Genomic DNA, 23,330 nt, shown 5'->3' on the forward strand with positions numbered 1-23,330 from the left:
TAGATAATTGCGCTACTGTGATTTCACCCTTGAAATCACCACATTCAGGAGTGCCTGCCTGTAACTCATAAGAACCTTCAGAAGCCTACTGAAAAGCATTTTTGTAAATAATGAAATAATGACTGTATTTGAAAATACCACATATCAGAATTCCCATCTATCCTTATGTTTGAAAATTCAAAATCAATGCTAGATGAAACTTGCTCTTTTATTTATTCATGTATCAAAGCCAGGGGGACACAATTTGAGCAATCTGAATTCAACAGAAAACATGACAGTGATCCAATTCCTCTAAAGCTGATGTTTTTAAGTGAGAAGGAAAACAAATACTTGCCAGATAAGGATTTTAACATTTGTGGTTTTCATTACGAAAGTAATTATGAAGAGAAATGATAATAAAATGTTTAGCATGTTTCAGCATGTTTTAAATGCACGTGATGAAATACAGGCACTTGGTTCCTTTGTGACTGGGTAAGTTACCTTTTACAATGGTGTTTCCTTCTTGTAGTTGAAACTTGGGTCGCTACCTTCAATCTGAAGTTTTAAGGCTTGCTTAAGGCTGAGTTCTGTTTCTGCAGAAGGATAACCTTCCAGTACATCCTGATGCCCTCTATCCTGCACCGTTCGTGGGACAGAAACCCTACCGAGAAAAACCTGATTGCTCTGGAGATGGTAGTTCGGATTCGTCATAATCCCATTCCTCTTCTTCTGCTCTCCACTTTGTTGGTGAATCAGGAACTGCTGCTGAGATCGACCCACTTCTTGCTGAGCTGGCGGGACCAAAATTTTGCACTGTGGCTCTGCCGGCATTGATTTCAGGGGCATGCTTGTGCCAGATTTGGCAATAGGTACTCGCTTATCAAACTGAGTCATTTCATACTCTAACACTTTGGGTTGGGAGGAATTACTCTGCTTTATTTTCTTTCCAGCTGAGCCAGACTTGCTGGAGTTGTCTGTTTTCCCCCCCTTGTTACCCTTTGTTGATTTCAAACTAGGTTTTACTTGGCTCCACTCAAACTCACTACTTGGCGAATTATGATTTTGACTTAGGGAATGAGTTGTGGAAGAAGGAGAAACAATGGACTGCCTGCTTCTGCTGCGTGGCAGGGAATGCTGCTGTATTTGCTCCGTGAACGACAGGCTGTGGAAACTGTCAATGGGCACTGTCTGAGCAGTCGCCGTCGAGGACGTGGTGCGGAGAGAAGAATTTTTGGAACTTTTCAGGGAATTATTTGATAAAGATGACTTTTGACGGTCAACTGTAGAATCAGGGGACTCAGAAGGAGAACTGAAGGCGTGCGCAGGCCCATTAGATAATCCCCGCATACTGGGCTGCATATCTCCACCAGTACTCCCTGAACTATTGGACTTCATTGTTAAGGACTGCATTTTAGAAGAGACTGACTGTAAGGGTTTTTGCTCCATTGTGTGGACTGGAGACGGAGTGCAACCATTCAGAGTCGATGCACCATATTTTTCCAGCAATTTAATAATCTGAGAGTGTCCATTTTTAGCTGCAACACGCATAGCTGTGCGCCCAAATTGGTCGGCGTGATTTGGATCAGCACCATGCTCCAGTAATATCTGGACAACGTCAATATGCCCTTCTTGGGCTGCAATGCAGAGTCCAGTAGCACCTTGATTACATGTATGGTCAACCAGAGCTCCATGCTCAATGAGAAGCTGCACTACCTTCACGTGACCTTGCCATGCAGCAGACTGCAAAGCAGATCTCTTCTCGTTATCGGCAGCGTTCACATCAGCATGGTACGTTATCAGCACCTGTACCATCTCCAAATGGCCCTGCCAGCAGGAAACATGGAGTGCTGTTCTTCCTTCAGCATCACTTGCTTCTACGTTTGCACCATTTTCTAAAAAATACTCAGCCATTGTAAGCTGGTTTTCTAATGCTAAGATATAAAGTGTTGGCCGGCCATCAGCATCTTTGTAGTTCACGTCTGCTCCGTGGCTGAGCAGTAGTTCAACTATATCTCTGTGACCTTCTAAGGCAGCAACCCGGAGGGCATTTCTCCCATCATAGCCTCTCTGATCGATGTTGGATTTATTTTCCAGTAACATCTGCACACAATCATAGTGACCCTCTTGTGCAGCTAATATGAAAGGTATACGTCCATCATTATCGATTTCATTTGTTCTAGCACCTTGTTCTATAAGAGCTTCACATATCAACCTGTGACCTTCAAAAGCTGCCATATGCAAAGGTGTCCAGCCTGCATCGTCTCTATGATTTTCATCTAGCCCCCTGTCCAGCAGAGTCCGTACTACTTCAACATTGCCCTGTGCAGACGCTATGCTCAGAACTGTTCTACCTTCACTATCAATGCTATCGACAGCTGCACCCCAAAACAAGAGAGTATTTACAACCGAAGCGTGGCCCATGGAGGCTGCTGCCAGAAGCGGCGTACGGCCGTTGTTGTCCGTGTGATCAACATCAGCTCCTCCTTCTAGAAGCAAATCGACAACATCCACGTGTCCTTCATAAGCAGCCACCAGCAGCGGGGTCATGCCATCTTTGTCACAGTGGTCAACCTCGGCCCCACGGTCGATGAGCAGGCTGACCACCGAGGCGTGTCCCTTGCTGGCCGGCACACAGAGCGCGGCGACAGACAGCGCCGTCCTCCCGTCCACGTCCTCGTGGTTCACCTCTGCGCCGTGATCCAGCAGGTGCTCCACGATCTCTTTGTGCCCCATGTAGGCGGCCGCAATCAACGCCGTTCTGCCCTCGTTGTCAGCTTTATTAACTTCAGCGCCGTGTTGAAGCAGATTCAGCACGATATCTTCATGTCCCCCCCAGGCTGCTGCTCTCAGCGCCGTTCGACTGTCAGCGTCCGCGCAGTCCACTTTGACTCCTGCATAAAGGAGAGCAGACACCACCTCGGTGTGCCCTCCCCACGCCGCAGACCGCAGCGCCGTCCAGCCATCGTGATCCGTGTGATTGACATTGGCCCCGCATCCGATCAGGCAATTGACAACCTTGGTGTGCCCCTGACGAGAAGCCAAGGTAAGTGCTGTTTGCCCATGAGTGTCTTCTATCTCTAAATCTGCTCCCCTCGAGACCAGCAGGTTGACGACATCGAGGTTGCCGCTGTACGCTGCGTTGGCCAAGAGCGTTCTCCCATTGGAATCGCACTGGTTTACTGATGCTCCGTTGTCTAACAAGGTGCGAATGGAGTCCTCTCTCTCCAGAGCCTGCCGGACGATGCAAGACGTGCGGTCATCTTCGCTGTTGACGTGAGCACCAGCTTTCACCAGCAGCTGTAACACTTCTTGTTCTTTAGGAATCAAGGTTGACAGGGAGTCTTTGACAGGCGTGCCGTTCCATATCATCCACAAGGCCAGCTCTGAGGTCTCTAACTGTAAATTTGAATTAATTAGATGCAATGCAAACTCTTGAGCTTCTAAAGGTGTTAAATCCTTCGCTCGGCAGGTGTAGCTCATTGCCAGCATCCTGTGTCCCTCCGCTGCGTTACACAAGTATTTCTGTGTACAGTGCTTTACATCCAGCAACCATTCCGCAAAACTGTAATGGAACAAGATTTTTGTATTTCCAAGGCCGTCGATAAGGACTTTTGACAGGACATCCAATTTGCGCTGGAAGTCTTCCATCGTCAGCGTCATGTTTTTGGTCCACACCGCATGATACAACTCCGTGGTGGTTAAGGGTCTGCAGGCTGCAAGAATTACATTAAGAATAGGCTGGACCTTCGCAAACTGTTTTCTCACAAAAAGTCTCTGGCAGAGCCAAAGGTATAGGCCATTCAACGTTCCTGGAATATCACGGATCTCTCGCAGCATAATGAAATTCTCCACAACTCCATCTAAGACACGTTCCAGATACAAAAAGCAACCGCTGCTTTTGATGTGAAGCTGATTCAGCATCTCTGCTGTTTCTTTTGTGAGATGTTGTCTCAGAGCTTCTTCCTGGTCCAAACGATGCAGAATATATTGCTGCACATCTTTCACAATGTAAGCCTTCCGAAGGTCATCCAGACTGATTTTTCGAAAACCTATTAGGAGGGAAGAAAGTTATAGTTACTTCTGATCCAGTTCTGCTTAACTCGGTGTTAAAAAAAAAAGTAAATAAAAGACTGGGTGGGGAACACCCACAATACAACATTCTTCCTTGTAAACACTGCAAATGTAAAATAGTAATAACAGCAGAAAAATTTGATAATAGATGCATTTTGATCTTCATCTACTATAAGAAGAACTATGTGCTATTAACACAGAAAATACTGAAAATCACTTTGAATTAGGCACTGTGTGCCTACCTTGCACAATACTAAATACTGAAGCAAAACCATCAGAACTACAACCAAAATAAAATTATTAAGTATTATTATACTATTAAAGGAATAATCCCTTCTCCGATGTGGTTAACATTGGAATTCCAAATAATTTTCAGTTATATATATATAGACAATTATTATATTAATTTAATTACAGAAGAGGTTATTCATACCTGCTTCATATGCATGATGAAATGTATATAAAACACTAACTTGAGCACCACAGTTTCTTTTAAAAGCTTTTATGATACAGAAGAGACACTCAAAAATACTTTTAAACATCTTTAGATCTCTGTGCACCAAAAATTACCTACTTTTTTCAAATGAGGACTGAGTTTTAGACAAACACCCTAGTTCTTTGGTAGGTGACTCACTGCATAAGGAAACAGGTTTTCTCATAGTTGTATGATCTCATTGTTTTTCCAACTTGTTTACTCTTCAGAGGAAAAAGGGAAATTATTTCATGCGTGCAGACCATGCCCATTCCCTCCCCTCTCGAAGCAAAGGACACTATTCTTAACAGCACGTGCAAAGAATTCCCTACGGCCACCTCCGCAGCCGTAAGACTCTCAGGAATGAGGCGGAATAGAGACACAGTTTTATGGGTACACGGCTATCTCTGCCGCTTCAAACATTTGCTTTGGTAGGGCCAAGGAAAGCATCTGGTGAAGACCTACCCTACAGGGACACATTACAGTGTTTGAACGCTGCTTTCCCCAAAGCCAGGGGAAAACCACAGAGGTCACAGGCACAGCAGCTTCGTCAACTGTGTTTCAGGCCAGAACTGCACCTCATTCCTCCAGGGACAAGCTACAGTGCCAATCCTCCAGAGCAGCACACTGCACATATTTCCTTACAGGCAGCTCCGCTAGTAAGGAAAAAAACTCCAACTTTGCTTTTCAAACCAAAGCAGTTCTTGAACTTCTAAATTATACTAAAGGAAAAGCAACCATAGATCAATGTATTCAATTCAATTTTAGCCCTATCTCCACAGAACAAATAATTTTGAGTGAGCCTCTGAAGAACGCTGCTTCTAAATCTATGGTTTTATTGTATTTGAACACTCTGTGGATCAAACTGCTCAGTCTGGGAGCTTGTCCTGACGGCAAATTCAGGCTGACAACAGAGCTGTGTTTTTTGTTTCCCAGTGGCTTCAGCAGAAGTTCTGAATGTCCCATTAAGCTCACTCTGTTAATTGTTTAGTCTACATGAGCATTGTACAAACACAACAGATCAGAAATGAGAGGGAAGCTATGAAAGTGTTACTAAAATATTTCTGCTTCCCTTATTAATTATGGAAGCACTACAAACCAAACAGGGCTAAACCAAGAGAATACCTAAAACAAGATCATGCTTCTCTCCCCTGGAGAGGATTTGCACAGTCAGTTCACAGGCTAAGACTACACAAATAAGATTGACTACTTGAAGATTTTTTAGTAAGAGAAAGAGAAAGAAAATAATTATTTGGGGGGGGGGGATATTTGTTCCAGAGGCTCTTTTTTGTTGTTGTTGTTTTGCTCTCAAAAGAACTATCTTAATCCACCATCATTTGCCACAAATTCAAGCAACGTCCTAACTTGACCTGCGGAATGGCATAATTCATCTATTTACTATGTATTTTATTAAAATATTCTGTTTGTAACTTTGTAAAGCCCTTAATTCTTGCACATAACCCAAATAAAAAACTTTGCTGAGTAAGAACAGATAGCGCCCTGCAACTCTGCAGATCCCAAGCTTCCACTTGAAGTGAAAGGCAGTTTTCTAGGTTAGGATCCTTCAGAAGACACACAAGTGAAAAAATAACATTAAAAACAGGGCATTGCTTGGTGCATGGATTCACAGTCACGTGCAGACACAGAGCTGTAATTAGAGACAAGTGTCCCTTTGCTTGGCTCATGTGCACAGGGAACAGCTCTGTTTTGCTCTATTTGTGTGCAAACACACAACCCTGTTCACTCACCTTCCTTTGAACTGCTCTGCTTCTGCCAGTACTGATTTGAACTTGTCACTGGGCTGAATGAGGACAGGCAGAGAGCTCTGCAAACTCATTCTCTATGTGTTTAGTAATAAGTGACCCTGTTCACAAAATCCCCAACCCCTCATACTAATCCCTTGCCCACATCCTTCCTTCCACGATATACCTGCAACGTAAGCTATTTGTATTTTCACATTACTCAAGCGTTTTTTCAGTAGTTTCATTTCACCACAACGAGAAAAACCCTGATGGACTCACACAACAGCAATCCTGAGATATCAGCTGATGTTCAGTGTTGCCTGACTAATGACTACACTTCACCTCCCCTGACTCCCAGCCTTCCCAGGAAAACTTGCAGAGTGATAACTGTTAAAGTGCCTCAGTCCCTGTACGTGTGCTTCACCAGCAAAAGACTCTTTCTTACCTTGCTAGTGTTTTTTGAAAACCCAATTTTCATTTTGCTTCCCAAAGTGGGTGAGAAAATGACTAAAATAGTTTTGGGAGTGATATAAAAACCCAAGCCCTCCAAATAAAACAAGTAAAAAAGGAAGGGTTTGGGGTTTTTTCCCTTTAAATAAGGTTGTATTACTGCCCAGAGAAATTGTGGATGCTCCATACCTGGAAGTGTCTAAGGCCAGGCTGGATGAGGCCCTGAGCAACCTGGTCTAGTGGAAGGTGTCCCTGACAATGGGGGGCGGGTGTTGGAACTAGAGGATCTTTAAGGTCTCTTCCAAACCAATCTAGGATCCTCTGATTACTTTGTTCCATATTAGGGCTAAAAATATCACCCTGATCTGTACTTCCCTGAGACATCCCAAATATCAAAGCAGTTCAGACAGGTAAATAAATTTCAGAAGACTTTAGAATGGTTTTAAAACTATTTGAGCGGCTGCGTGTTCATGGAAGCTAAAAATTGTTTGTTTGGGTTTTTTTTTCCTGCAATATTTCCATACATTCCTTGTAGATGAGATCCCATATTTTCTATCTCAAAATAAGTTTGGATACCAAGAAGCACAGTACGCTCACACAGACCTTCACACATACCAGGGATGAAATGCTCTCTAAGGGCTGGGATTAACAAACTGCCATTGTAACAGACTTTTGGACAGAAATAGGTTGTTAATTTTGACCACTGCACCATGCCATACTATAATAAGCAAATAATTCAAAAAAGGCCTCACAGATAGAACTATACTTCTTTGAAGTCTTAAATTCTTGTTGCTAGCTTGAAGAGGGGAAACAAAGCCTTGGTTTTTTTGCCCCAAATATCTATCTAACTGAGGTCATTTTACATTTCCAAACAAAGATCCTGCAAACTTGCTTTTCAACCCTGCCCCATACAATAAGTCACTTTCATGGACAAGAAGCACCAAAACATTAAGAGAAAGCTCATTTTGTTTCAGAAGCATTCCCATGAACTACTTAAGCTCAGCAAAACAGGAGTTGCAGTAGACAGAGCCTGCAATTCCACGACCCTGCTTTTTGCATTGTTAAAATCTTTCATACAGCACAACACCTTCAACCCAATGAGGGCTCCAATGTGGATTGTCCTGATCTATTACATTTCTGGCAGTTCTGTAAACAGATCAGTTCCAAATGTATTTCTTGGCAAGATCTAGGGTCATTCAAAGCAGGATAAAAAATAGTACCTCGGCTCTAAATACTTTTATAGTATGTCAACTTTCTCAAACATTAATAAGAAGAAGTAAGCTATTAACTAGCAAGTTCCAGTAAATGCTTAAAAATATCCTTCTACTTCCATATCTTTAGATGAATTTGCATAAGTAAATTACAAAAGTTTTAAACACATTTTAATGTATTTAACTGAATTGTTAACTTTAGAGTAATCTAAATGATTACAAACATGACCGTGATTGGGCATTAATAATTTACACTGCTGATCTGACATACAATAAATCAGGTATTTTTATGGCCATTTATGCACACCTGCTCAAAAAGAATAACTTGTCCAGCACAGTAAAATGCACCTGCTAACTCAGGCAGCACATTTGGCTTTTAGTGCATTTGCAGTATATTGTGCATTACAAATTTCACTGCATCTACTGCAGGTGCTACAAGACACTGAGGCTGAAATCTGCTGCTCTCACTGGTCCGTGTCATTGCACAGAAGTTTATTTAATTAGATTTACAGGTAACAGTTCATTTAAAACAATTTAGTCTTCCCTCTTTAATTACAAGGCGATTAAGTTCCAAATTCACACACGACTTTTTTTACTAGGAAATATGAAATTCTCTAGCACAGTGCTTTCAAAGTGGTAATGGCAAAAAAGGAAACAAATAATTAAAAACTCTCTGTTGATTTCCCAAGCCTTTTAAATATTGTTCCTTTTCAAAAACCAAACCAAAACAACAAATAATGTTTTTCAAAGCTTTAGTACTTTAAAAGTAAATTTTACAACTACAGAAATATATAAAATTTATCTTTTATAGTCAAAATCCAACTCCCATAAAGTCTTTAAAGTAACATGAGGTCATCCCAATAAATTCCAAATTACAATGAGAAATTAGAGGGCAATTTAGATTCTTCATTCTGGAAGCAGTATCTCCTGAAGTGGTCTTATGCCATTTATTTTATGGAATGGCAGCTAATCAGAAAGGTTCAGCTCCAAATCAGGTAACTGCTTTGATTTGGGGATTCAGCAATATGACCTCCTGAGTAGCTTTAATCATCAAACAGTGAGTTTTTTTGGGTGCAGAGAAACCGGGTTGTGATTTTTTACTGAATTTCTCTAAAGTATTGCTTATATTTTAGCTTCCCAAAACAGCATAAGAAAATCAACCCTCCACATCAATTCAGACCAGAACCAGTAAATAGCAGAGATATGAGAAAGACATGCTCCCAAGGTTTCTAATAATACACTTGGATAAATATCAGCTCTTAAAAATATCTGGCTGGAACTCAATGGCAGAAAAAAAGGAAGAGCGAGAAATGAATGACATGGTCTGGTTTTGCCTATGGACAAGTGGGTGAATGGAACTTAAAGTTACCTCTGAGTCTAAACCAAACCCTTTCACCTCCACTTCTGATTCTTTTTATTGGAGTTTCCAGTATCTTTCTGATATTTAACATTAACTTAATGAAAACTATGGATGCCCGAGATGTGACATCTGCAGGGGTTGTACCTCACTGGTGCATTCATGCTTCATGCACGAGAAGGGATTCTCTGGAAGAATGTCAGTGTTTAATTGAGGGGCATAATCAAGCCAGATGCCACAGATACTTGATTTATGTGCGAGGCAAAAAAAAGAAGAAATTAAGTTAATGCCTATTGAAAAAAGCCTCTTTGAACCAATAAATAGAGTATTTGCACATATGCACTTTTGTCTATTTAACTTTGTGCTGTTAATGAGAATTTATCTGCTGTTCACTCACACTTATCTAAATCAAATTGCCTGATTTTAAAATGCCTCAAGTTTTTCAACTACTATGAAGGACATTTAAGAAAGGAAATTGGTTTTGTTAAGAATGACTCCTATGCCTTCAAGATTTAGTCTCATTTTAAGAGAAGCATTTTAATTAGCTCATTAGCTGATGCTTAAAAAAAAAAAAATAAATGGATGTTCTGTGCCACTTTCAGATTGGAAAGACTGTGTTTAATGTAGCTGCTTGACTATCCACGCTTGTAGCCAACTGATAACAAATGATGATGTGGGAGACACTGTGGATAACTATGGGTGCAAGACAGAATTGTTAAATTTAGGGGAAGAGTTATTAGGAAAACCAAACAGGCATGATGTGGGAGGCACAGTGCACATGCAAGAGAAGGCCATGCATTATCTGTTCCCCTCCTTTTTTACTCAGTTGGCTGACTTTTTGCTCTCCCTGGAGGGTGACCACAGACTCATGCAGGCATCATTTTACATTTGGTTCATATTTTTGAGGCTGTCTCTGCAGTCACAAGAGGCAAAACTTTTTTTTTTCTTTCCTTTTTTTTTTTTTTTTTTTAATTAATGAAAGCTGAGAATCTCTGTAAGGGGAAAAATTCCTGTAGCACATTGTGCTACTACAGAATCTGGGAATACAGAAGGGCCCAGAGCACAAGCTGCAGCAGATTCAGCACAACTATTCAATTTTTATAAATAAGTCACCAACAGAAATGAAAGAATAAAGAGGAGCAGACTAAACTACCCTTCTCCTTTTCTCATTCTTAGACTGTTAGGGATTATTCACCCTTAGGGTGACGGTGGATGAGAAAGGTTGGACTCTCTCTTCCACGTCATTGCTATTTTTGGCTCGGGAGATGCTTGCAGAACTCTCATCGGTACTGTATACCCAAAAAAGAGCATCACAGGACAAGGCCAGTGCAGCAATCCTGCTTCCTGTCATCAATAACACTTCGCTAAAATGAGAGCTAAACCTATTTGTCAGAGAGATCAGGAGGAAATTTTCACTGCATGAAAATTTTAAGTGAAAACAGATATAATCCTATTGCAACCAGGTTAATATTGCTTAATACATATTTCGTATTATACTCCAAAACTTTTTTAGCAGAAAAAGCTACAGATGAGGCACATTTTCCTAAAACAATCCTAAAAGGATTCCAATCTATCTTACTAAGTTACAGTGAAGCTGTTTTGTTTGTTTGTTTGTTTCAAATACTTATTGTTCATCTTCAATTCTGTCTGCCCACCAACTAAATATAAATAGCTTTAAATATTGGCTCATCTAAAAGTAAATATTCAAATACCATAAAGGAGGAGAAGAGTTTGCCCCAGCAGAAACTTTAATGTCAGTGAATGCTTCTCAGGCTAGAACCAGAGAAGAAATCCATGATGTCTCCAGTTTTACACCACAAAGCTGCAACGTTTCTGAAGTTAACAGGAGCTTCAGCAATGCTCCTTGTGCCCTCACTGTACCTTCTGCAAACTCAAGTATTGGCTATTAACAGGAAAATTATCCAACAGTGTATTAAATGGGCAGCCACCACATTGTCCTATTTTTCTTTCATAGTGGTTAAACCACCACTTCCTCCAAATAGACCCTGAAATTCCTTCTCAATTTGCATCCAATTCTTTCTTTGCTACACCTTTTCACAGGGAAGATGGGATTACAGTATCATACATCAACTTCCTTTATGCTATTCATCAACTCATGCTCTGTGGAAATGAGACATTAACTCACTGAAATTAAATTTACTTTAAAGGCATATCCATTAGTTCTGCTGATTTTTCCTGTCAGGAATTCCATCTGGAAATACACTTAAAAAACAACAGCAATTTTTCAGGACTAGTCTGAAACACTATGATTCAGTGGAAAGGAAATAAAGCTGCTGTGAAGAAAGTTTTGTCTGTTTTTTTGGCAATGACAACATATCTAATCAGCCAAACTTTGACAAAACTATTCTCATATGAATACCCAAAGGAGCCCTGTGAAGCTACCCCAAAGTTTCTTTTAGTTCTCACATACTCCCAAATACCAGCCTTCATGTCTGCCACTGATTAATACAGTACTTCATTCCAAAATGCAATTATCCCATTGACCTTTTGCCACTGTCAAATGAGCAAGCCTATGGGTCTAAGTTCTACAATCACATTTTTGTCCTAATTGTGTCCTTAGTACACACAGGCTTTATACATAGGCTTGGAATCCAGTCTAGATATTGCCTTTTATTAAATTTCAGAGAACTTCCAGTAACAATGTCATTACAGTGAAGAAATGTTCTCATGACACAGTAAAGCCTGGATGAAGAAGCTGTAAAGAATTTTTTTACTGTGCAACCTCTGCCAAATGCATGCCCAAAGAATCCACATCTACATTATTCCTCTCTCCAATTCCACCTTCTTACTCACTTTCTGCAAATATGGGGAGAGGTTTTGACGGGAGATTAAAGAAAAACCTTTTAAGGTTGTAAGGCAGGGTATATGCAGCCAACATACTTCTGTACTTACACATCACCTTCACTGTTTCAAAGCCTTATAAAATGAGCAAAGCAAGAGGAAAACTCAAAGCAGCCCTGTTCTCAGCAGGTGCATTGCAAAGACATAATTTAACTCCCAAATATTTATGTGATTTAAGCTATCTGTAGTCCTCGGTAAACTGGGATGCACGTTTTTTTTTAGAATTATCGTTGTTTTTGCCATCTTTTAGAACTAAGCATGCAACCGTCACCCAGGGCCTGGTAAATACAACGCCCTAGTTATGGTACCAAACCCTTCCCATGCTCTGTGCTCACCTGTAAACATTTTTGTAACAGCTTTACTCTGCTTGCGGGCAGAGCACAGGAGGAGCAGCCAGGGAGGGAAGAACTCAAAGTGGCTTGCTAAAATCTCTGCAATTGTTCCAGATAGACTTGTGGAAGTCTGTTCACCCTCGGAAACGTTACAGCCCTCATCAACCGAATCCACGAGAATGAAGAGGCTCTGTTGAGGGGGTTTCATTCCCAGGAGAGGGAGTAGAATGCACCTGTGAGAAACAGCAAACAAAAATCAGTATTTTTAAATACATTTAGCAATATAGTTATTCCAGATGAAGCTATGATGAACTTAAAATGCAAAATTAAATAGTTACCATGGAATATACTGAAGTAGACCGAACTAAGAGAAATACTTTGAACGAGTATTGATGTAATTCTTGTTTAGGCAACACTATTTTTTCACAAACTTGTAATTTATAACAACATTTTAAAGCTATGTCATGGTGTTCAAGGCTAATCAGAAGACTGGAAAAAATGTTGCTTCACTACGAAAGAAGCTACTTGGCCTATAGTTTAATAACTTCACTGCTGTTGTCTCTGCCACAGCTGTTGTTATTGCTTATCACAGACTAATAGGGAACAACAGCCAGTCATGAAACAAAAGCCTAGAAGACACATAAAATATTAAAGCCAAAGAGTTCAAGTCTGAATGAACAACAGGTTTACAAAGAACAGAATTTCTGCCATACCTTCACAAATAAAATGCAAATTAGTAGCAGACTGAGGCATTTGGTAGTGACTTTGATGTATTAGCTTTTATTTATATTGAAGCTGCCAAGTTTCTATTACTGAAAAAGGATTATCTGTATCCTTGGGATGCCAGGAGCTCTAACACCACATCTGATTGTGTGGCTAAAAATTTCAGATTTGCATTCACTGTTGCCCTCCTTAAGAGTGTTTCTTAAAAATATACCTAACTCTGCATTTACACATATCTTTAAATAGCTACTACATAACCATCATGCATCTATTCAGTATTTCCATGCTACACTACTATTTTCGGGGAAAATTCTTAGTGATTTAGGCCTGTAAGTTTCACTGACTAAATTATCTTTAAATACATTTGGCAAGCAAACTTTGACTTATTAGTACAGAGATTTGGAAAATGAAATGAGGTGACAAAAAACACATATCTAACAGTTTACTCTCCCGTGTAGATTCGCTGTGTGCATACGCACATGTCCAGAAGGCCCACATATTGTATTTTTTGTTTTACTCAAGTTCCTAAGAATCTTTTTTCATTTGTTTCACCGAACAAACTTATCTTCAGAAGACTTTGGTCAACACATTGTCACCTACCAAGCATTCAAATGGGTATATAGGCAAATCTTGGCTGTTAATGGAAGAACACAACCCACTCAGAAAGGATTCCTAAGCCCTGTTAGGAAAGCTTTGTTATTTTCTGGTTTTCTGACTGAGAAAATGCAAAATGGAAACAGGGCTGCACCTTTCATGTCTGACAGTAACAGCACAGCAGACTAGAGAGAAATTTCCTCAAAGATATGAAAAGGAAGTACAAAATTCTTGTGTTCTGAAAGCACTCACCATTAGATGGATTTTAAAATCCTATTGCATCCTGCCCTCCTCTTTTTTTTTTTTTTTTCAGAAGCAAAAGACTACTGAGAATTCTTTGGTATTTCCCCAGGTAGGTATTATTTCAGAAGATGCCTGAAGTACAACTAAAATCACTGTTCACTAAGCTGGGAAGTTAAGCAGCTACCGATTTACAGAACAGGAAATTAAAGTAGCCATGAGGTTAAAATTACTTTCCTAAGTGATGCCAATCCCACAATGAAAGGAGGCGGTTGGAAATGACCACATTTTCCACCCCTTCCCCCACCACAATTCTGCCTTGCCCTCTCAGCTATTTATGTCAAGCCATTTTCCCTGCAACATTTCTTCTTCTATCAACATTAATTTTCTTCTCACATAGTTCTCTATATAAAATTACTTTTCCAGAATGAATGCTACTATGAGATATGAAGAAAGGGTATCTTAAAAACTCACTTAAAAATCTGTGTGAGCCTCACAAAATGCCTATAAAGTCTCTTAGGAGCATCTGAAAATATTCTTGTGTCAGTATTTACCTATTGCAAAAACCACTGAGAAAAGGTAACTGTGATGTTTGGGAAAGAGTCCCAAATCTCCCTGCTTAATTCCTGCAGCGGGAATATAGCAGTGGGATGTCAAGGTTCAAATCAAAAGGCTCACTCTGCCTCTAAACAAGGCTGGAAGCAGATTTCGAAGGAATAATGTAAGCACTGGGCAAGCACTAAACCACATTTTCCCAGCACTCTCAGCAATCAGTGCTTCCAGGGACTTTCTGAGCCAGAGATTCAGTTTTTGCACTTAACATCCCTTAAGTGACCACACTTCCACAGGTTTGTCCAAGTCTTCTACGAACTGATTTAAGACTCCAGCACCCACAACATCCTGCAGCTTAGCTACACACTGCACCAAGCAACACTCCCTTTTGTTGTTTGAAGCCCAAAAAGTCCTCGTTTCATTTGCTATCCCTTCAGCTTCTGTACTAAAAGGGGCAGTGAGCAGTAATGTCACATTCCCCCTCTCTATGGCATTTGTACCACAGCCTCTCTGAGCCATTTCTTTTCAGGCAGAAGAGTCTTAGGATATTGATGGTGCTCCATAAAATGCTGTTGCACAGCCCCTTGTCTCCCTGTGCTCTGCTTTTTTTCATTTCATAATATATTTCTGAATCTTAATATAATTTAAATTCCACTAGGAAATATATAAATATACACACATATATTCACATAAATGAGGCACAATGACTTCTCCCAGCTTACAGCAATACTAATAAAAGTGTGGCATTGACAAGACATTGATTGGGCTTTCTCTTTAAGTGCTCTTTGAAACTGCTGGATGAACTTTTGTTCCTCCTAGACACTTTCTATCACGAGTTCAGCATGGATGCCAAGTAACACAACAGTGAAACTTTTCAGTTAAGTGCTGTGCTAATTTGCCAGAAGTCACATTATGTGACAGCCAGGAGATCAGGCCTGACGGCCCAAGGTTATGAAAGGCAGGTCCTGCTTGACCAACCTGATCTCCTCCTGTGACAGGGTGACCCGCTTAGAGGATGAAGGAAAAGGCTGTGGATGTTGTTTACCCAGACTTCAGTAAAGCCTCCGCCACTGTTTCCCACATCATTCTCCTGGAGCAACTGGCTGGATGGTCAAGTCCAAAGAGATGTGGTGGATGGAGTTAAATCCAGGTGGTGGGCAGGTGTACATGGTGTTCCCTCAGGCTCAGTACTGGGGCCAGTCCTGTTTAGCATCTTCACTGATGATCTGGACAAGGGCACCAAGCAGGGCACCCTCAGTCAGTCTCTTCTCCCAAGACACGGTTTAGTGATGGACTTGGCAGTGCTGAGTTAACAGATGGGCTCGGTGACCTCAAAGGTCTTTTCCAAACCTAAAGAATTCTATGATTCTTTGTTTAGCCCTGTAACCTGACTTAGTAATTCTACTCCCCTACTATTTCTTGCTTACATAGGAAAATAAAATAAATCAACACGGAATTAACAATGTCTTAAAGTACTTCCCTCAAGGGTGATTCATCTACAGATTGTTGCAACAGATTGCTTAACGTGCAGAGTGCCTCTCAAAGGATTAGAAGTTGATTTTCTTTACCTTCTGAAAGGGTAACATCTTTATAACTTTTCTATTCAATACAGATATAAAAGTGGTTATCGTGAAAAACAACAAAATTAACTAGTCAGTAAAAATACAAAATCTCCAGAGAAAACAACACAATTAGGTATTTAAAATGATGGAATTAATTTTAATGGCAATATAATGACTTACTTATGCAGAGCAAAGATGTTTTACATGCTCTGTAGCAAATAAGAATTCCTCAGAACAATGAGCCATCCCACAGAATTCTTCAGGATTGCTACTGAGTTGACTGAACCCATGCAAACATGATTTTCCACACATGGAAGGAATATACACAGGCTGTGCTGAAGTTCTGCTTGTGATTGTCCTTGAGATTTTTAGATTGGATCCACACAAACACAAAGACACAACAGAACAAGGCAGAAAGATAGCAGTGTTGTCCACAAAGGCTGAAAAGAGTCACAGTGGAATGCACATACTTGCTTTAAAAAGACAAAAAAAAAAGAGGAAAGAAAAAAAGCAAACACATACATGCCAAGTAGCAATTAATGAGTGGCTCTAGGAGCAAAAGAAATTACAAATCCTAGTTTCTCATGAATGTGTTCCTCATATTTGACTGTCTCTGGTGTATAGGAAATTTGGTTATGTCCCCACTTAAACTGTCTGATGGCTGGTAGAGGGTGAACGTAGCTTATCCCTAAAAGGGCTTCCTTTTCTCTACCCAGCTGCTGGCATTTCTGCTGACAAACACACAGAACAAGTGTACAAAACTTATCTCCTAAGCAGGCAACAAGCAGCAAGGGAAAAAAAAAAATCAAGAAAAACACAATCAATCCCCAATTTGTCAAACTCCAAGTGCTCCTACTTTTAGCAAAACGTTAAATTCTTCAAATTTCATGATGGAAATTACTTATTTGGAAATCTGATTTACTGCTACTCCTGAGCTCTTACTTTTCTTTTCCTAATCAGTGTAACAATGCTTTAACAAACTGCCTTTTAAGTCACCTTCTTGCCACTAGGTTATACTTCAGCACTTGTATTCCACTTACAGCTGCCGGTGCCAAGAACTACCATTCCAGAAGTCTGCATTGGGAGTTTACAAACTCTGCTCTTTCCATAGAAAGTTTGTAAGGAAGCAGACAACATCATTATTCCACACACAGTCTCCTGCTTTTTCATAAATGCTTCTGCACCAGATTCCTCGAGGAAATTCACCAGCTATTTGTCATATTCGTAATACCCTCTTTTCCCCTCTTCCTTCTGTAATTAGTAAGGAGTTAACTTTCCTCCTCATTTAAAACTATGAGTTGCTTCCAAACATTTTTCTTCAGAGGAAATAATCTCTGAAAGCTACAGCTAGGGAAGCAGCTTCAGGATTAATTCTGGAAGTGGGCACACCCCCTGCACTATCCCCAAAGGCGGAATGTGACTCTGATTTTGCATCTCTAGTTGGAAATGCTGCATGTTAAAAGACACCACTACAGGACATGAGCACAGGAAAAGCAAGTTAAACAAAATTCCAAACTGATTTTTAAAAACGGTGCTAAATGCTCCAAGTAGTTTTACTGCTGTCAGGTAAGGCTGAGGCTGTCTTTAAGCTTGATTTCAGCTCATCCACTTCTTTCTGTTTTGGGGAGTTCTAAAATGTTTAAAATCAGCATTCTCTTTGAGTTCACCAGCACTTCCCTGCCAAGATGCCCCCAGAACATCATCTCACCCAAAGACTACTGGCACTTCAAAAAGGAAAGCAATATTCAGGTGAGACAGTTCACATGCAACATTTGCAATTAAGTTAATATTAACACCACTATTCTGAGTCACAAGAAACAGTAGCAGGTGATCACACGGAATAACAGAAAACATCTGCAAACCCCATGAGGACTCTAATTCCTTGACACTGAAGCAATTCCTTTAGGACTGTAAACATATGCTGAAAAAAAATGTATTTGTAATACCTGCATTTGGTGATTACCAGCAACACGATGGAGCTGACCCACTGCTATCAGCAATCAAAGTTACAATGGGTTTACCTGATTATTATATTTGCAAAAATTTGCCAAAAACCCTTCATAAAACATTCACCTTATGTGACACAGACAACAAAGGGTTGTCCTCCACGAGATGTAGATACCTCGTAGTGTTTACAAGGAAACTGCTCATGTGCACATTTGATCTAAAGAATTAAATATGAAGATTAAATGCAGGAATATGTCCACATATATTGGATGGATATCTTTGTGTGCATACATATTTATACATAAAGAGTTTAACTACCTCTAGTGTATAAAAAAAATGGACAATTGTCTCAATCTTCAGAAAAGGAAACAAGCATCTTCCTTCTTATAAGTGCTTTAAAACATGATATATCACAGCCCTTTACCATGTAATTTTAAGACACTTATTTCCCCTTACACTGTATTGGAAAATAGAGAAAATGAAGTACATCATGAGACTGTAAATAAGCTAATAATATTTACATATTGTTGCAGTAATTTTTGCCAGAGACATAAGAAGCAGAGGGATTTTTGCCTAAAAATCACACACTGAGACCTAACAAAGATCCTAACCACTAAGAGGAAATCCGATGCTGCTTCTTCCAGCTCTAAATCAGGTGTGGCAGAGGCTTCCCCAGCCCACCGCTGGGGGACAGGTAGGGAAGGAGAAGGCTCTCTAGGGCAGTTTAAGAGCTGGAGGTGCTGCATGACAGGGAAAGGGAAAGGAATTATCATACAGGCTCTACAGAGGGGAGCTCAGGCCATTACAGGATACCTGAGGACAGAGGTGCCCAAGGGCACAAATCTAAACACAATAGGGTTTTCTCGACTTCCACTGCTCGTGGAATAAATTTAGAAACTTTAAAATGCCTAGGAACAGAAAACCAAAATGGAAAACGCCAGATTCTTTTAAAATCACCTGTACTTGCAAAACTTTCATAAGCGACAGCAAATACCCCACCTTGCTCTTCATGAGTTTACAAACACATGTTCATTTGTATATTGTAATAATCCAGGGGCTAGTTAGCAGGGAGTATAATCCATTAAAGCTGTCTGTCTGCACCACCCTCAGTTCCAAATTTGCATTTAAAAGCATGGAGCCAGTGAAGATAAAGCTGTTAAAGACTGTAGAGGCTTCAGCAAAGACAGACTTAGACCAATAGCTGCATTTTTCTCTTTTGTTTTCCAAACTGCACATGGGACACAGGTCGCAGTAAAAGATGAAAAGGTGAATTTAACTTCTAATAAAATTGACAATTCCTGCTATTCAGCTATGAAATATTACCCTCTTTCAGCGGCTGTATTCACACAGAAAGAAAAACCAGAGCATCTTTACAAACTGCTTACAGCACTGTTTGTAGAGGAGTGAGTTTTATTTTGCCCTATGACAAGGCATTTACGTCTTCTGGATGACTTACAGTAAACAGTTTGTTTACCTGCCTTATAACCCATTCTGGCTAATGATTAAAAGGGAAACTAATTATCAAGTCCAATAGCTGCTTTCTGTGCAGTATCACTCCAATTCCCAGCACTATATACATGTGTATCACAGGCCTTTGCTTCTTACTAATCGCCCAGCTGCTCAAACTGGTAATAAAATCCTGAAAAACACACACACAGGATCCTTAACTAACTGGGAATATTTAAGAAATACAAGGGCTGTGAAGCACAGAGCCATTTTACACTTAGAAAAGCAAAAATGAAGTGACCCAGTTTGCACACCTGTGTACACACCAAAAGATCTGATCAGGTTTTGGAGGGGCCTGTTCTGTAATTTTTCAACATGATAAAGTGTACTGCAACTGATTATGGCTTTCTGAAAAAGTGCAATATTGGAATTAAGACACACTCGTGGGCTACATCGTAACATAGATTATTGTTTTTAGTAAACCATTTATTTGCAGGTTGCACAGGACAACAAACTGGCTCTAACACTTCTACCCAACCACGCTTAATCTTCAGAAGGATGAGGCAGAAAAGCAGAGAGAAAAGAAAAGCCCACCCTGAGAATCACCTATTGGGAAAGCTCGAGGTGAAGCACACAGATGTAAATCAAGGGTCTGGCCTTTTCAGGAGCGGTGAATTAGAAACAGCAGGCAAGTCTTGTGCAACTCAATACCTGATTTTGCAATGTCTTGTAGCAACCTGGATTTTATCTACAATTGTAAGGCAGACTTGTAGCCCCACCAGGAGAGCACAAAAGCCACCTCCAGGGCATCAGGCCAGACAAAAGCAGAGTTTATCTTCGAACCAGAGCCACTGGTCACACAGAAACAGGCCATACTGGACCCTGTGTACTGATTAGAGACCTCCTACTGTCTTGTACAAATACATAAGTGATTCCTGTCTATAAAGCACTGCCTGCAGATCTACTGGCGGGATTTACTTGAAACCTCAGAAAACAGAAGCCTTAAGAGCAAATATTTTGGTGTAATAGCTGGCCTGCCCAGAGCAGTTTGCAAACAACTTGGCTATTATAAAGGACAGACAACTGTGGCTGAAAACCATTCACAACTGCTACCATGAGCAGGTTGACTGACTACATTTTCAATGGAATACACTCACCATCTGTGCTAACATATACAATATGTTCTAAACTACTCCAAGTCTGACATACAGAAATCTGTGTCCCCAAAGGCGAAGAGCAGCAGAGTACAGGAGACAATACAAACATTTTTGCCAAACACATAATATAAAAAAGCACTGTATTCTACACAAACTCTCACAGGTCTGTTTTATAGTGATGGAGAGGTCACCTAGTCCACTTCCCCGCAAACAGCAGGATCATCTCAACATCTGTCATCCCTGAGAGATACAAATCCAGGATTCCTAAAGACTTCCACTGATCAATGCTGTCTCCCTAAGCAATCCATTCCAGCGCTTCAATATTCTTGTAATTGGGAAGTTTCCCAATTTTACCTGTTTTTCTGCAATTCAAACCTTGTCCTTCTTGCCCTATAACTTGTCCCATGGATAACACAGGGGTCATTTCAAGGAAACCAGTAGTATCCAAAATTTATAACCATTTCAATTCACTCAGTCAGCTGATGGCATTAAGGAACAGGCTGAGAAAAGACAGATCTCTATGAAACCAATAGTGCTGTTTCAGTTTGAAAGTGAACTAGGAAAACTGCTCTAAGTCCACTTACTCATCTCTTAATGCACATAGCCAAATATAGTTCTAGCTTGCACACAGCCTGTTTGCTCGAGTCTCATGTCAGCAAAGCCTTCTTGGAGTCAAGATGACATTTATGGTTATCCCTTATCCACAAGTACTGTGACTCTTACAAACAAGTTAGATTAAATTTATCAAAACCAAGCCATGTCATACCCTGGGAGTTGTTTTTCAACTCCTTGTTATCTCCCAGCTGCTTGCAAATAGTTTGTCTGATTATTTGTCCTGGAATTTTTCATTTCAATTGACAGGCTTCTAGTGCCCCGCCTTTTTTGTCCCTTTTTAAAGCAAGGTACTAAATATACAACTTTTTCTTTCAAGTCTGACTTTTCAGCCATCCTGATAAAGATAACCTGTCCTTTGAAGACAATCAGTAACAGTTTGAAAAAATCTCACCTACTCTATGGGGTTTCTGTTTGTTTGTTTTGGGTTTTTTGGCTGGGCTATGTTTTTCTTTAGTCTCCCCTCTTTCTTGCTAGTTTTAATTAACGTTAGCTAGCTGCAAAACGACTGTTTTTTAAGAAAGGGCAATATACACAAGCACTGAACATTTTGGCTTTCCCACTGCCACCAGTTTTTCCTCCCCAAGGAATAGCGGACCAACGCTTGGTGGACATCATCTTCTCTCCGCTAAAGCACGTATGGAGCTATTTCTTATTACCAAACAAAACACATCTCACAGGAAACATGATTAATGCACCCTGAACTTTCAGTCTTGCCCTCATTTTTTACATGACTCTTTCACTTTCACATTTAGTTGCTGCTCTACTCACTTTCTGCAGTTCTTGCTGCTCGTGTTTCACACATGAACGAAGAGGAGCTCAGTTTCACTGAACTGGATATTTAATACACTCCTTTGAGACCTCAGCGTTCATTTCAGTTAATTCCTTTCATTGTACTTGCCTTCATGAGATCTTACCCACAAATTATCTGAGGTCACCATTATCTCCAGGCCCACCCGGCCTTCTTTCTCCTCCCCTTCTATAAAAAGAATCACAGAATCACTCAGATTGGAAAACACCTTTAAGATTGAGTCCAACCATTAACCCAACGCATTTAAGATCCTTTCAGTCACTGTCTCCAAAACATTTCTTACATTTTCTCAGTTGACTTTTTCCAATTTGACTGAAGCAAATTCATGTCTTCCCACTAGCTATTTTCTCCTCTTTGACATCAGTAGTATGGTCACTGGCAGACTCCTGCTTATATCTTGTTTTCCCAGCTGATGTTTCTCTTATGTTTGTTTTGTTATTCCAATTTTTAAACGAGGTAGGCATTATCACCCAAATTCTATGCCTTGGATAATTTCATTTGATATCTTAAAGCAGCTTAGTTTACTTGAGCTTGCTGATCTGATGGAGTAAAAGATTTGTATTTTAGGAAAGACATGGTTTAGAGGTGTGGGAATTTCTCTCAGTTACCAACTGCTACACTTGGAGAAAGTAGGTAAACTTTTAGGTACACAAGATGGTCTGACAGGTAGTTGGTGGACAGTTTTATTTGCAGTCCACGAAAGATAACACTTAACAACAAATGAAGTAGAAATCCCACATGTAAAACTATCACCACATATGGTATATGTGTCTTATACATTTTTATATATATTTTTTAAATCACAGATTTTTCAGTGGCTTTAACTTCTTTAGCTTATTCTAGAATACAAGCAAGCACATTATGTACAAAACAAACTACTTTTTTTAACCATACCAGTTATACAAGATATCCTGACGGATCTTTTAGAACATTTAACTCAATCTGGACTGCATACTAATATTTCCAGTTCTGCTTGTTCACTCCTTACCTTTTTTCCATTAGTATGAAAACACCTAAGGCATTTGATTACTCACTCACTTATCTTCTTCTTTGTCCATCCCATGACCTATATGACTAACCCTCTTTGCCCTCCTCCTCCACCCCCAGTTTCTGAGCTGTTTGTTTAAGCTGCTGTTATTTATATTTACACCTCGAATTTGCCATCCACCAGGTGTTGCTTCAAAGCTCTCTTAATAGGGTCAAAATCAAG

General features: G+C 40.1%; 1 protein-coding gene across 1 annotated transcript in view; it reads right to left on the reverse strand.

The window, feature by feature from the left end:
- Positions 1 to 23,330, reverse strand: part of ANKRD50 (ankyrin repeat domain 50) — a 40,900-nt gene that overhangs the window by 4,839 nt on the left and 12,731 nt on the right. The window contains exons 3-4 of the mRNA XM_027891132.1: positions 12,480 to 12,709; positions 481 to 4,028 (exon numbers count right to left, since the gene is read on the reverse strand). Coding sequence (XP_027746933.1) covers positions 484 to 4,028; positions 12,480 to 12,709 — 3,775 coding nt within the window. The 3' untranslated portion in view covers positions 481 to 483. The remainder of the gene's footprint in view (positions 1 to 480; positions 4,029 to 12,479; positions 12,710 to 23,330) is intronic.

Source organism: Empidonax traillii, unplaced genomic scaffold (assembly GCF_003031625.1).
Source record: "Empidonax traillii isolate 1590-97213 ecotype Southwest subspecies unplaced genomic scaffold, ASM303162v1 scaffold310:size1162954, whole genome shotgun sequence".
NCBI classification, from domain to species: domain Eukaryota; kingdom Metazoa; phylum Chordata; class Aves; order Passeriformes; family Tyrannidae; genus Empidonax; species Empidonax traillii.